This window comes from Juglans regia, chromosome 10, assembly GCF_001411555.2.
Source record: "Juglans regia cultivar Chandler chromosome 10, Walnut 2.0, whole genome shotgun sequence".
Taxonomy (NCBI): Eukaryota; Viridiplantae; Streptophyta; class Magnoliopsida; order Fagales; family Juglandaceae; genus Juglans; species Juglans regia.
The window spans coordinates 3,816,954-3,833,059 of record NC_049910.1 but is presented as its reverse complement, the minus strand read 5'-3'; the positions used below and the strand labels follow the sequence as shown (position 1 = coordinate 3,833,059).

The 16,106-nt window shown below is 35.2% G+C and overlaps 2 protein-coding genes across 2 annotated transcripts; one reads left to right on the top strand and one right to left on the bottom strand.

Annotated features, from left to right (window-relative positions):
• Positions 1-1,488: 1,488 nt before the first annotated feature.
• Positions 1,489-2,563, bottom strand: LOC109007799. The gene is made up of 3 exons (XM_018987645.2): positions 2,558-2,563; positions 2,456-2,462; positions 1,489-2,036 (listed from the first exon to the last, which is right to left on the bottom strand). The coding sequence occupies exons 1-3, from the start codon at positions 2,561-2,563 to the stop codon at positions 1,489-1,491; spliced, it is 561 nt and encodes a 186-aa protein (XP_018843190.1).
• A 1,497-nt stretch (positions 2,564-4,060) lies between these two features.
• On the top strand, positions 4,061-14,283 carry LOC109007809 (transcription factor MYB113-like). Its single transcript, XM_018987659.2, has 3 exons — positions 4,061-4,206; positions 5,049-5,178; positions 13,485-14,283. Exons 1-3 carry the CDS (start codon positions 4,092-4,094, stop codon positions 14,146-14,148), a joined length of 909 nt encoding a protein of 302 aa, XP_018843204.1. The 5' UTR covers positions 4,061-4,091; the 3' UTR covers positions 14,149-14,283.
• The last annotated feature ends 1,823 nt before the right edge of the window (positions 14,284-16,106 follow it).

The following is a 16,106-nucleotide window of genomic DNA, read 5'->3' as shown; positions in this document are numbered from 1 at the left end:
AATTAATGTGGGGGGCCACGATACTAGGTGAAAATGACTTGCAGCAGCAACAAGCTGCTGGGAAGCCATCTCTATGCGACAGAGATAATTCTCATGATCAACAAAGAGATCATAGAGTTCTTTAGACATTAGAGATTTCTCCCTTGCCGAGTAGGAGCAGCTATCTCTCTAAAATCGGGTCTAAGTCAATTGAGGACATAGAGGATGAGATTATCCTCCGAAATTGGATGATTTATGAGTACTATTTTGTCTGCCAAAGTCTTGACAGCATGAAGATAATCTGGGACGGAACGATTTCCTTGTTGAACCAAAATGAGCTCTTCCTTTAATTGCATCACCTTGGTACGCGAACAACTAGCATACATATTGTTCAACTACTTCCATGCCTCATGAGAAGTTTTCGTTGTGGCAATGAGTGGGGTTATGGTGGAAGAAGTAGATGCTAAAATAACACTTAAAATAAGTTTGTCTTGCCTAATCCAATGGGATTTCCTAAAGGAAGACGTGGGTGTGCCGTCAGAGAGAGGACACTAGGAAACACCAGTAACATAGTCCATTAGATCATACCCAATGAGCAGTGCTTCAAATTGAGCATGCCATTAAGGAAAAGTGGAGAGGGGTGAGTTTTTCATTAATTTGGACAGTGATGTTAAGAACAACCAAGGGATTTTTAGAGGTAGAGATAGGTTGAGTATTTGGGTTTGTTGTGGACGACATGGTTGGATCTTTGTCTCGTTAGAGGTAGGTCTCTTGATACCATATAAAGAATAACACACTGCTGTTGATAGAAAACAATCCTCAATAATATTATTGATTCAGTTTTTGAGTAGATATATACATCTCGCATGTTCTATCTTAGGAAAATAAATAAAATCTGAAATTTGAAAATATGCAACAGTTACAAGATAATAAATGTACAGAAATGTATGAATTGATTTTCCTTTGCTGTCACAGATTGCTGAAATCATGGATATGCTTGACTACTTACAGCTGCTATTTTTGGTCACTATTGTTTTCCTTAATAATCTAACATTACTATTCTTCTGTTCTTATTCTCTTATCTTTACGTCGCTTCTTTTTAGTTTAATGTAAGATAGGTTTTCCTTACTGCTCATACTTTGTTTTATATTGAGAATTCTATCATGTTGCTATAATTGATGAACTTAATATGATAGTAATGAAAAACAAAATCAGGGAAATTAATGTTCTTTTTGGTCATATTTAGAAATTCCTTTTCAGGATTCAGGTGATGCTTGTGGTCTTTAAGAGTGTATAGAATGGTGATAGGCCTAATGTAGTTTGTTATGTACATGAAAATTATGTAGACATCCATTTCAAGGCCAAGCATCCTTGCTTTATTCATGTTTTGAATGTTTGCTCGAGGAACTCTTGGAAAAACCAAGAGACTTCATAAAACTACTTTAGGTCATTCTTTAAAAATACAAGGATTTTATGTTTTCCTCTCTACAATGTTTGGTCGAAAAACTCCTAATTTAGTTTGTTCATGCTCATTTTCATTCTTTCGCTTGTAGCAACATGGTGGGCATAACTTGTGAAGAACTTCACCTCTTCAACAACCTTTATAGCTCTTTCGGTTAATGCATGTGCCTGCGGTTCTTCAGAAGGTCGTGAAAGTTCTTGAATGATGTCAGAATGAATGATTTCGTATGCAATACCATGCCATGTAACGGCTAACTTGGTCAGATATCGCGATCGTGTATGCCTGAGTCTATCACTTTCAGCGTGGATCACATCAAATGGCCTTCCAATTGTGTTTTGAGTTTGAAATTGCTTCCAAACTGATACTTGATCAAGATAACCTGCAGTGGTTGGTTTTGAGAGGTGAAAATATAAATTGTTTACAGGATATCTTGGGAAGGAGTTTGAGGAAGAGCTGGTGAAGATGTGAATCTCATGGTCTCTTTTGGCAAGAGCAAGGTGGAGGGTCAAGGCATGCCGTTCAAGCCCCCCTGCATGAGATGGATCAGGCCATTTCTTGAGAAAGAGTGCAATCTTAAGGATTTTGGGAGTTGGCTCTGAGGAAAAAGTAAGTTAATTCCATGCAAAAGGGAATCTAAGGATGTCAATCGGTTGATTTTGTGTTTGCTCCCTCATTTGGTAATGGGAATAGTATTGCCCTGAGCAGTGACACCAATAAAAGATTGAGATAAATGAGAAGGCACGGAGGATGAAGATGGTGTTGCAGAGAAAATGGATACTTCTATCGTTGTTTATTTACTTGTGACTCACCCCACGATTGCGTTTAAAAGTTGAGTTGAGTTAAATTGAATTGAGTTTTTTTATGAATAATAATAAATTAAGATAATTGAGTGAGTTTTATAAAATTTACTTGAAATAAGTTTATGTATGTTTATATGTTAAGATAAATTTAAAAATATTTATAAAAAATAGTAAAATAAATGAGATTAGTGGTTAAATTCATCATCTAACATACCGAAAGCCTAAAAAAAAAAAAAAAGAGAAAAAAATGCCAAAAATGAATTGTCAACATCAAATCCTTAAAAAGGACAATTTTTTTTTTTCAAGTTGCACTCACAGGCATCCACCAAAAGTTAAAAGAAAATGATTGTTATTTATTGATCCACTTGAATCCTTAGTAATTTTATTTTTTTTTTATTTTTTTTAATTTAATGATAAAAGAAATAATTTTAAATGTTTTGATATATATATTTTTTAAATTTATAAATATATTAAAAAATTACAATAAAAAAATAAAAAAAAATTACAAAAATAACTATGGGTATAAACGCGGCGGAGTAGGGCCGCTCAAAGTTAAATAAGGGCATGACTTTTCTTTTTTAGTTTTCATGCTTCGGTCTGCAGACAAATGATGCCACTGCAGAAAAGCTGTCATTGGTCGGGATGAGGTAACATCTACATCTAACTCCGCCGCTCAAGGGTGGTGCTACAGCCACCGCTGGGTTCCCGCTGGGAGCTCCCGCTGGGGCTGTAGTATTATTTAATATATATTTTATTTAAATAATTTTTATATAAATTTTTTAATATTTTAAAATATTTTAAAAAAATAAAATAAAATAAAAATATTATTAAAAAAATATTTTTTTAATCCAAAAGTAAAAAATATATATTAAAAAATACTTTCTTAATCACGAAGTAAAATAAAAAATTATAAAAAAATTTTATTTTACTTCATGATTAAGAAAATATTTTTTAATAATATTATGATTTTTTTAAAAAATATTTAAAATAGTCATATTATAGCCCCCGTTGGGGGCTCCCATTGAGCTTAACATGTACTTTTTTATGTGTAATTTTTTAATTTATTTTTTATATAGATTTTTTTTACACTTATAAATATTTTTAAAAAATAAAATAAATTTAAAATATTATTAAAAAACACTTCCTTAATTAGAAAGTAAAAAAAAAAATCATTAAAAAACACTTCTTTAATCAGAAAGTAAAAAAAAAAAATCATTAAAAAACACTTCCTTAATCAGAAAGTAAAAAACAAATCATTAAAAAACATTTCCTTAATCAGAAAGTAAAAAAAAAATATTTCCTTAATCAGAAAATAAAATATAAATTATTAAATATTAATTTTTATTCTACTTCATAATTAAGAAAATATTTTTAAATAATATTATAATTTTTATTTTATTTTTTAAAATATTTAAAAATATCTATACAAAAATAAATTTAAAAAAAATATATAAAAAAATGCTATAGGTCCCCGCGGGAGCCCAGCGGGGCATGTAGCATTTTCCAAGTTAAATAAGGGCATGACTTTTCTTTTTTAGTCTTCATCCTTCAGTTTGCAGACACAATGATGCCACTGCAGAAAAGCTGTCATTAGTCGGGATGAGGTAACATCTATATCTATGTACAGTTTGGACCACTGAACTTATTTATTATTTACGATGCAGTGCGAGTGATCGTTGGATGCGGGATGGTAGAAGTGAACTGCAGAAGAACAGACCATACAAATGGGCCCCCCATATGGAACAGGCAATACAAATTAACAACGTTGTTGGCCCATATGCTTTTTAGCACCTATACAAATGGGCGATCGATCGGTTAATTCAAGTAGACTGCAGACGCACTACTACATCATGGTCGTGAATTGTTTGAGAAAAGGCGCATGGACTGCAGAAGAAGATATCCGTCTGAGGCAGTGCATTGGCGAGCATGGAGAAGGAAACTGGCACCAAGTTCCTCACATAACAGGTATTACTAGCCCGAGGTCGAGATTTATTTTATTTTATTTTTGTTTGAACTGATTCGATAAATTAAACTCTGAACTCATTTCATAAATGAAATCAAATTTTTTATTTTTTATTTTTTAAATAAAATTTAATAATTAGTAAATTAAAAAAAGAAAAAAATCTAATATTAAATTTATATAACTAACAAGTAGAACTTCTATTCAATTATGAATTTTTTAAAAAATTATAAATAATTAATATCTTTTTTTTAGAAAGTTAAATAATTAATATCTAACTAGTTGATATTTATTCAAAATAATAATATATTATATGCCTCAATACATTATTAATATATATACTTAAGATGATAGTATATATTTATTTCATATATGATTCTCACGTACTACTATATGAAATTATTAAATTTTATCGACTAATTATTATATAAATTCTAAAATATACCCATGAAGTATATTTATTATGTAGACATAAGTAATTAGATTACAATTATATATTTAATTATAAAATTGATATACTTATATTATTAGTTAATACATATATATGTGTATATATACATAGGTGTATGTATATATGAGTTTTAATCGAGTTAAACTAACGAGTCAACTCGAGCATAAACTAGCGTGCCTTAACAAGCGTTAGCTAAGTCGAGTCGAGTTTGTCAAATATGTGTCATTTACAAATCGAGTGGGTATTTACTTTCACAAACGAGTATTTTCATTTTATGAGTCAAGTTTGATTCGGGTTTAACTGAATGAATACTAAACAGACTATCGAATAGACTAGTTCATTTACATCACCATAATCTGAGAAAATGTTTCTTGCATTTACGTACTAATTTTGCAGGTTTAAATAGATGCCGGAAAAGCTGTAGACAGAGGTGGTTGAACTATCTACGACCCAATATCAAGAGAGGGAACTTTTCAACAGATGAAGTGGATCTAATGATCAGACTCCATAAGCTTTTAGGAAACAGGTAAGTGTCTTGTACGTACGTAAGTAGAACTCCAACCGGTCAAAGATTGAAAAATGATCCAAATATAATCTGTTATACATAAAATCGAAGGTCTATTGTTGCATTTTTTTAAAAAAAAAAAAAAACTACTGTTGTCTGTTGGCAAGCCAAATTTCTTAATTTTTTCTCTTTTCTTTTCCTACTCTGTAGCACTACCACAATTCTTTGTTTCAAAGTTTAACAACGTTGAGAATAAACTGTAACCTTAATTTGGAGAGCCACGTGTTGAGATATATATATATTTTTATTTATTTTTGTCAGAATTTTACTACAAATAAATTTTAAAGAGACCAACGACAATATCCTTATTTTTGTTATGTTATTTATGTGTTGATATATAAATATATTATTTATTATAAATATTTGAAAACAAAAATATATTAATATCTTCTACGCTGGCACTTGCAAAAATATAAATATTAAAAGAAATTTTGTCTACCATGACACTTGTAATAACTTGACTCTCTTACATGACCAATAGATTGCATCAACTATAATTGTCTCAACAAAAATATAAAAGTAAAATCATTTATTTAACCGTTAAGCATGCTAATAATAACAAAACCGTCTATTTACCCATTAAACATAGTAACTAGTATCAAAGATATTTTTATTTTTTTTAATATTTATAATAAATAATATGTTAATGTACAAACACAAAAATAACGTAGCAAATGCAAGAACATTCTCAATGGTCTCTTTAAATTTATTTTTATTAAAATTGTAAGAACATTCTCAACATGGTTTGATTTTGCTTGCCAACATGGTTGGAGATGTCCTGTTACTTTGCAACTGGACGCAAGCCGGATCCAACTCAAGAGATGCATGCTTGTGTGATTGTGATTGTGGCCCAAAGAAAGTTAGGATATTGTATTTTTTCCCTAAGAGCCAAAAATTTTCCCAGGGCCGGGTCAGATAAAGAGCCCAAGCCTCAGTGAAAATCCATCCAGAACCGAAATGAATATATTCTTGTTGAATGGGTGATCAAACCAAGCCGCTGCAAACACAACCAGACTGTATACGTAGTAGCCCATCCATTATCTTACTTGGAGACTGGTATAACCACAAGTATCAGCCACCTGTCTCTAAAATTGAAATCTCCATCCTGCAACTCATAACTCATCTTCTAGCTCAAGCTACAAGCCCAACTGAAATTGCGCATAACTTCAATTTTTCAAGTGTATTATTCTTAGTTAACATATTTACAGAAATTTTGTTTTCACAAATATTTTAAAGTATCAACTGTCAATCATTAAGAAGAGATGGAATAAAATGATTTTGTATGGTTAAACCGCGAGCTGTCTCTAGTCTTTTGTGCTATGCCGTGGATTGCCCATGATTTTTGTATTGTACGTACATTGTATGAGAATTATTTTGTCTATACATGCATGAAATCCTGCAAAATGATTTTATTTAATTTGCTGATGTTTCGAACAATTTTATTTTGAGTTGAGTTTTTTTATTTTATCCTTTTGTTGAGCCACATGATTGTTATTGTCAAGTCAACGTATAACTTACTTTTTGTAAAAGACTTTTATAGACATAACAATGAAGTGCCTAGCTCCCTCCGACCCCAATCATTTTTTATTTATTACTTTCTTAAAAAGTATAATTTTTATAAGATGTGTTATGGACGTATTTCATTGCCACCACCTCACAATCACCTACAATTAAAGTGTAGAGAGTACGATAATCCAAAAGAACGTCTCCGATGCCTAAGTCAGTAATTTGTGGATAACAATAATAATAACAATCATTCGATCCATTTACTTACTTGGATTTTTCTTTTATGTAGAGCTCTTGTGAAGCTATCTTTGTTCCCCTGTGATTATCCTTTATTCAAATTCAAATTTAGAGATGAGGATTCATCTCTTAGTAGATTTGAATAATAACATTCTTTATCTTTTACCATTGACTGGATAGGTATACCGTCGGTATTAGCTTAACCAGCCGTTATTGGCCATGGGCTGGTTTCCTTTGTACTGGGCAGGGCTCATCGGATATGATATGGGTCTTAATCGTTGGTAAGGGCCTATGTCCATTTTAGGGGCTAACCGGTTGGGATATAAGCCTTAATCGTTGATAAGGCCTAGGTCCAAATGATAATTGATTTGTTCACTTTGGAAAGTCAACAGTTTTCCTTAAAATTTTAGAATGTCCTATCGACAATTGATCATTTAGAATATATAGATAAGTTTATGGCTGATTCTTTGATCAATGATGTTGTTGTACATAAAAAGAAAAAAAAATCATTGCAAAATTTAGCACAAACCCACTGATCAATTATTTTCAAAATCTAAAAGATTAATCAGTATAGGTTTGTTTTAATACATACAGTTAATCATAAATCGGCCTGGCTGGCAAGAATCATAAGTAACTGTTATAGATATGACCAATACCGTACAAGGCTTGGGAAAAAAAATATGGCCATACACTGTACAAATGATATATTCTCAACAGGAGACGTTTGGATTCGAAGATGACTTGAGATGATTTGAGATGAGCTGAGATGGATTGTGAATAGTAATGAGATGAGTTGTGAATAGTAGTGAGATTTGTGAGTTAAAGTTGCTAAATAGGAATAAATAGTAGTGAGATGAGCTGAGATGAGCTGAGATGACTTGTGAATCCAAATGTCTCTTTAAATCTTTCTTTTTTTGTAGTCTAATGCATTATTGTTCTTTCACACTCCCAATCTCCACTTTTTTTTTTGAAAAAAAAAAAAATCTAATTTATACAACTTAATTCCTTTTGTAGAGAAAAGAAAAAGAAGTTAATGCATTGATTATCAATCTTTTTGATTAACAAGAAAATAAACGGTCAAATAGTCTCCTCTCTGGAAGGGTCCCAGGCGATTCCAGAGGTGGTAATTTGAGTAATTCAGTGAGACAGTGGGACAGTTCACATGTGATGGAAGATATTGAAGTTAGATGGAAGCAATTGTGTCTCTCGGAGGACCGTGGAGGTGGTTCTAGAAGTTCCTTCTGGGGGGGAGGAAGACGTTAAGAAAAAATGTGAACTTAATCTTATCGAGAAAGTTTGCAGTGAACAAGGTGTGGGCAAGGATCTTATATCGAACTTTATGGACAAAATTTGGAGGATTAGTAAGAGGGATGTCTTTCAAGAGGTTGATAAGAATGTCTTTGTGGTGACGTTTGCAACGCATGCTGACAAGCAACAGATTTTAGATGGACATCCATGACTTTTCGACAATGCGTTATTTCATCTACGTCCATATGATGGTATGTTACTGCCTGGTCATATCATGTTTGAAAGCGAGGTTTTCTGGGTGCAGTTCCATGACCTTCCTTTGGGACATATGACAAAGGAGCGTGGTAAACATATTGGTGCCTTTGTTGGCAAGGTGTTAGAGGTTGATGTGGCGAACGATGCAATTGGGTGGGGGAGATTCTTACGAGTTAAAATTGAAGTCCCACTGTATAAGTCTATTGCTCGTGGCAGGTTTATTCACCATTTGGGCAGCAAATTGTGGGTTTCATTCCAATATGAAAAATTATCGAAGATTTGTTTTCGGTGTGGGTGGTTTGTCCATGATCATTCTGGGTGTCCTACTGGTGTTTCTAGGTCGGATAAGGATGATAATAATTTCATGTAGTTCGTTGCATGGCTTTGTGCAGAGGGAGGTTTTCGTCGCAGATTATCACCATTATCTTCTGCTACTAGTTTTGTAAAAAAGGAAGGTAAACGTCAGAAGAAGGATGTTGTGATGGAAGGATTTGTTGGTAGCTCTGAACATGGTGGTCAACGTAAGGGTGTGGAGGTGGTGCAGGTTTTGTAGGCTGACGTGGATGGTGGTTATGGTAATTCCATGAAACAAGGAGAGTTCCTAGGGGATATGGGTGGTTCAGATCAAGATTTTTAAATTGGGGATGAGGTGTATCAGTTAGCCAGGGGAGGTAAATGGAAGAGAAAGGTCGTGGTCAAGGTAAGACTGCTTTACACCTTGATGCTCAAGATAGTAGGAAAATACTTATTGATGAGGATGACGCTACATTCTCAGGCTTAGTGATCTCAAAGAAAGGTAAAACTGATGATGTTTTACACAATGAATTGGCAGAGGCTAGGTGCCAACTCCGCCAAGCATTATGAAATACTAACTTGGAACTGTCGAGGGCTTGGGAACCCCCGAACAGTTCAATGTCTTTGCTCCCTAGTGAAGACTAATGTGCCTGAGGTGGTGTTCATAATGGAAACAAAAATGTCTACTAGTCGTACTAAATTTATTGCAATAAAAACTAAGTATGAGAATTGTATTGGTGTTGATGCACGGGATAGGAGTAGGGGTCTTATGATTATGTGGAAACAAGACCTAAATATTGAGTTAGTAAACTGCTCAGCTAGACATATAAATGTTATAGTCTCAGATGTTCTTGGTGATCGTAGCTGGCTTCTTACATGCTTTTATGGTCATCCCGAGGTCAGCCAAAGGAGAGGAGCTAGGGACCTTTTAAACCCAATGGCTTAGGTTGGTGTGTCATTGGGGATTTCAATGAGATTTTATCAAATGATGAGGAAAAAAGGTGGTTGTTTGAGAAGTGAGAATTAGATAGACTTATTCAAACATGTTTTGGAGCAAGGAAATCTGTATGATCTGGGTTAGAAGGGGGAGAAGTTTACCTGGAGTAATAGGCATGAGGATGCCACCTATACCACAGAGAGATTAGATAGAGTTTTGGCTAATCAATCTTGGTTAGATGGCAACATAAACTTTAAAGTTGAAACTTTTGCTGCTATTTGCTCTGACCATCGACCTTTAATGTTATATTGTGGCCCGTCTGGGCTGGTACAAAGAAAAGGTCCTGGTAGCTTCCATTATGAGCTCAATTGGGAGAGAGAATAGGGCTGCACTGCACTAGTAGTAGCAGAATGGCAAAAAGGGACTGCTGGGAGGACCATGCTTGAATCTATGTAGGCAAAACTTGAAGCTTGCGAAAGGGGCCTCAAGAAATGGAGCAAGAACATGGGCAAAGAGAGAACAAAGGCTATCAAAGACAAATCTGCATTGTTAGCTCAGTTGCAAGAAAATGAGACATCGAGTTCTATGGTTGCCCAGAAACAACTTTAGAAGGATATTGATTTTCTGTTAGATCAAGAGGACATTAAATGGAAGCAAAGAGCTAAAAGACATTGGCTTGAAAAGGGTGACATGAATACCAAATATTACCATGGTTGTGTCAACCAGAGAAGGAAGAAAAATTGTATTAAAAAGATTATGAATGATGATGGTGTGGTGCTAATAGATTTTGAAGAAATCATGCATGGCTTCTGGCAACACTTCTCACAGGTATTTCTCTCTACTTATCCCTCTAGAGATTGCATAAATAAGTGTTTAGATGGGGTGAATTCTAGAATCTCTGAAGCTATGAGTCGTGACTTGGAAAATGAGTTCACTAGTGAGGAAGTGTTACTTGCTTTAAAACAAATGTCTCCCTTTAGAGCTCTTGGATCAGATGGCTTTAGTGCTGGTTTTTTCTTAGACCATAGGGAGATAGTAGGTATGGAGGTTACTCAAGCTGTCTTGGATTTCTTGAGGAGTGATGTTATGCTTGCAGGGTAAAATCACGCTCTTATTGCTGTGGTTCCTAAGGTAAACTCTCATTCTTCTATGAATGAGTTTAGACCTATTAGCTTATACAATGTGTTGTACAAGTTAATATCCAAAGTGTTGGCAAACAGAATGGAAAATGTGTTGGCTTTGGTAATTTCTTGAAACCAAATTGCTTTTATTCCAACTTGACTCATTACAGACTTTGTTATGATGGCCTATGAACTCTTACACACTATGTAGGCAAGACAAAAAAGTAAGTTGGGTAGCATGGCTATTAAACTAGATATGTCCAAAGCATACAACAGGGTTGAATGACATTTTTTGGAGGCCATTATGTTGAAGTTGGGTTTTGGTGAGAAATGGGCTAATTTGATTATGCTCTGTGTCAAAACTGTGTCATATTCTGTTATAGTGAATGGTATTCAAGGCAAGACTATTTTTCCTTCAAGAGGCCTAAGACAAGGTGATCACTTGTCCCTTTATTTGTTTCTTCTTTTTGCTAAGGGGCTTAGTTCTCTATTTCAACAAGCTGAAAGGAATGAATTCATTAAATGTGTTGCTGCCTCAATGGGTGGGATGTCCATTGACCACCTTTTATTTGCAGACGATTATCTTTTGTAGAGAATGAGAAGAAGAATGGTGTTCAGTGGAGCATATATTATGTCTGTATGAATGTGCTTCTGGTCAGAAAATGAATAAGTAAAAAAACCTCTATTATTTTTAGCCCCAGCACAAATTTGGGAGAAAGAGAACTGATTTCTGAATCCATCAATTGAGTGCTATGTGGGAACTATAATAGGTACTTTGGTTTGCCTACTATGGTAGGGAGATCAAAGTACAATACCTTTAGACACCTAAAGGAGAAAGTTTGGAGGAGAATAAGTAGCTGGAAATATGAGATGCTATCTTCTGCAGGAAAGGAAATCCTAATCAAGAGCGTTTTGCAAGCTATCCCTGCATACAAGATGAGTGTCTTCAGATTGCCATTTGTTTTGATAAAGGAAATTGAAGCCATGTTTTCTCGATTATGGTGGAGCCATAAGAGAGGTGTAAACGACATTCATTGGAAGAGTTGATTAGGGGAGGATAAGAACAAAGGTGGCCTTGGTTTAAGGAATTTAAATAGTTTTAATATAGCACTTTTGGTTAAACAAGTGTGGAGATTACTTCAATATCCTAATTCTTTGGTGTCACAGATTTTTAAAAGTAAATATTTCAAAAACTGTGGCATCTTGGAGTCTAAACTAGGATCCTCTCCTTCTCATATATGGAGGAGCATATGGTCCTCTATCTCTTATAAAGTTCAAACCTCTGTAAATTTGTTAAATGCAGATTCTACAGTTGCTGAGTTAATTGATGTTGCTACTTGCAGATGGAAGATTGATTTAGTTGAAGCAGTTTTCAACTTAGAGGAGGCAAAGCATATCTGTAGTATTCCTCTTAGCATGAGGGATATTAGTGATAGGCTGATTTGGCTTAGGAATACAAAGGGTATTTTCTCAATTAAAAATGCTTATTTCCTGGATTGTGTATTGTCAAAGTAGTCTAAAGGTGAGTTATCGAATGGAGAGGTTGCGAAGGTGGTCTGTAGGAAGTTATGGCAGTTGTAGGTTCCAAGGAAGATTAAACAATTTTTATGGAAGGCACTAAATGAAATATTACCTACAAAGCAGATGCTAAGGAAAATAGTAATAGTTGAGGATGAATTGTGTCCAATTTGTAAGAGGGATGAGGAGTCCATAATTCATGCTCTTTGGAACTGTCATGCATCTATGGATGTTTGGGGGGATAAGGATAATCCTCTAAGGAAATGGAGTTCTTACTATCATGACTTTAAACTGCTATCAGGTGATTTATTCAACAGATTGGATGAGGTGCTTCTAGACCAGGTTGTTGCTATATTTCACAAACTATGGACTAGAAGGAACTGCTTTGTTTTTAATAACATGTTTAATGGCCCATCTGCTCTACTTAAATCTGCATTAAATGATATTGAGGTATTTCATGATGTACATCAGTGCTTAGTGTCTAATGCTGATAGTATCCCTCGAAAGGTAACTGATTTGAGGTGGAATCCACCAACTGACCCCTTTTGCAAACTAAATTTTGATATTGCTTATGATTTTGAAAAGAGATTAATGGGTTTTGGCATTATGGTAAGGAATAACAGGGGGAGGTTGAGATTATGGTGTCTGCTCCAAGGTTGCATGTCTGTTCTGCATTCTTAGCAGAGTGCTATGCTCTCATCAGAGGTATGCAACTATGCCAAGAGATGAATCTGCATCAGGTGCTTTTTTGGGGTGATGCAAAACTAGTTGTTGATGGGGTTAAGGGGAGCAATGAGATTTCTCTTGGAAGGGTCAAGTGTCAACTGATTGATGACATACAACATTTAATTTCTGCTCATGCTGGTTGAAAACTATGCTAATTTGTAAGAAGAGGTGGCAACCAGGCTGCTCATGTTGCTGCAAAACTAGGCATGTGTTTAGAAAATGAGTCTATGTGGAGTGAGGATGGTCCCCAGGAAGTTAAGTCTGTGATTCAGCTTGACAAGTCATGTATTACTTGATTGCATTAATGAAATTCTTCGTTCCTTTCAAAAAAAGAAAAAAGAAGTTAACGCATGGCATTATCGCATAAGTACTAGTATATGAACATTTTGTTTATATTTGAAGTCTTAATTAATTTGTTTCTGTAGATGGTCGCTGATTGCCGGAAGGCTTTCGGGAAGAACATCTAATGATGTGAAGAACTATTGGAATACACATATGCACAAATACGTGGAAGAAAAGCCAGTACTTGACGTGAAACAAGTGAGCGTAATAAGACCTCAACCCCGCCGGCTCTTGCCCAAAAATCTAACCGTGTTAAATGGGAAACCTACAATCAGAGAAATCAGCTTTGGAACAGAGGATGATATTAGAAATTACATTTCTCCAACAGTGATGTCGTCTGAGAATAAGTTTAAAAGGTCAACAGTGCAGTTAGATAACTTCGAAGGCAACGAAAGATCTACATGTCCAATAAGTGAGCTTGATGAAGAGCCAAATCTTTGGTGGAAAAACCTGTTAGATTACTGCGAAGGTGATGTTCATAGAGTCACGAGCACCGTAAGTGGACTTGATGAAGAGCCGAATCTTTGGGGGGAAAACCTGTTAAATGATTGTGAAGGTGATGTCCAAAGAGCCGCATATACTAAAAGTGGGTTTGATGATCAAGACCCGAATATTTGGGCGGATGAAACGTCATTACTTCCCAAAGCACATGACTTAGTTGGGGCCACTTTTGATGAGGATCGCTCGAGTTGCACTGGGGCTAATCATTTCCCTTTCGACAATGGTCTGTGGGATTTTCTCAATTAATATAGAATAATGAATGATGACTAGATGGTTGTGTGGTGTTTGTACTCTAGCTAGCTAGTAACTAAAAAGAAAAAAAAAATCTCTCTATATTAAATATTAAGGCATCCTCATTCTATAAATAAGATTTAGGTTATGTCGGTCATTCTCATGTATTTACATTTATAATGTTTTGATGAATTTGATGATTTGTTGAAGCAACATATTGCAAAAAAAAAAAAAAAAAAAAAATCTGGCCATCATTCAAAGCTTTATATGTATTGAGGCTTCCTATTATCAATGAATGAGTACTTTCCTGGGAAAAAAAAAAAATACTGCGCTCCATGATCCCTTGCCTCAAGTGAAACAATGCCAATGATACGTCTTTAATTAATTCAAGCCTAGCTTCCGCTTTCATATACGAACACCGCCAATAATGAGCACCAAACAACGACTAGCCACCTCCATTAACGTCTCCACTACGATTCTTCGAGTATGTACAAGTAAAAAATATTTTTATTTTTTATAGCATTTTGTTGGTTCTGCAATTTCAATATAAAGGCCATTGTGAGTGCCTGCTGCCATTTCTCAATCCTACTAGGGACCTGCCTTTGCACTTGCTAATACCAACGCTTTTGGTAACTCTGCTTCCATATTATCTCCTACCTTCACTGCTCCAAAATTTTCCCCCTTGCTTGCAATCAAACTTGACAATACCAACTACCTGCATTGGGTGTCTCAGGTCCTTCCTATTCTTAGAAGTAAAGATCTTCTTGGGATTGTGGATGGATCCAAGCCATGCCCTCTAAAGTACTGCTTGGATGATTGTGGCCTTCCTACTACCACTCTCAATCCAACCTTTTGAAAGAACTGAAAAAATGTTCTGGAAAACTTGCCAGCCACAGAGTATATTTTGTTATATTTATATACGTTGTTGTTACATGTAGATAAAGATAATTTACAAGTTTGTTATAAGAGATAGACTAGAGAAGATAAGCCAACTAACAGATTACATAAATCAAATCACCAAGCCGTGAAGATCCTGGAGACTGAACAGATGAGTTTATCTTGTTTGATCTTTATCCTAACCAACTGAATTTGCTAGCACGTGAGCAGAGTAATCCTTATCCTTAATATTCCCCCGCAAACTGAGAGGGAGGTCACAAACCAACAGCTTGGCACGTAGAAAACAAAAGTGATCAGCAATATGGCCCTTTGTAAAAATATCAGCAGGTTGAAGAGTAGTGGGAATGTGCTCCAGTCGAATGTCTCGGTTTGCCACATTTTCATGCACAAAGTGGTAATCCACTTCAATATGTTTGGATCATGCATGGAAAATAGGATTAGAAGCAAGAGCAAGTGCACTGATATTATCACACCAAATGACAGGAGGGGAATCAAGAGAAGCCTGTAACTCGCATAAGAGCATACGCAGCCAATATACTCTAGCTGTAACCAAGGCTAAACACATGTATTCGGCCTCAGTACTAGATTTAGAAACAATAGGTTGTTTCTTGGCGGACCAAGAGATGAGATTAGGACCAACATAGATGCCATAAGCACACGTCGATCTTCTGTTGTCAGGGTCACCAGCCTAGTCGGAGTCACAGTAGGCATTGATTGAAAATGGACCAAATTTATAGAGGAGACCATAATCAAGAGTATTCTTTAAATAGAGCAACACTCGTTTAGCCGCTGTCCAGTGTGCAATAGTCGGTGTCTGCATGTGTTGGCATAGTTGATTCACTGAATAGGCTATATTCGGACGTGTAAGAGTAACATATTGTAATGCACCCACAGTATGGCGATATTCTGAAGGATCGGAAAGTGCCTCACCATCAAATTTGGATAATTTGGATCCGGAAACACAAGGAGCACGATAGGGACGAATGCCAAGAAGTTTAACTCGTTCTAGAAGATCAATATTGTGCTTTGTCTGACGAAGATGAAGACCTGAGGAATCACGAGTTGCTTCAATGCCT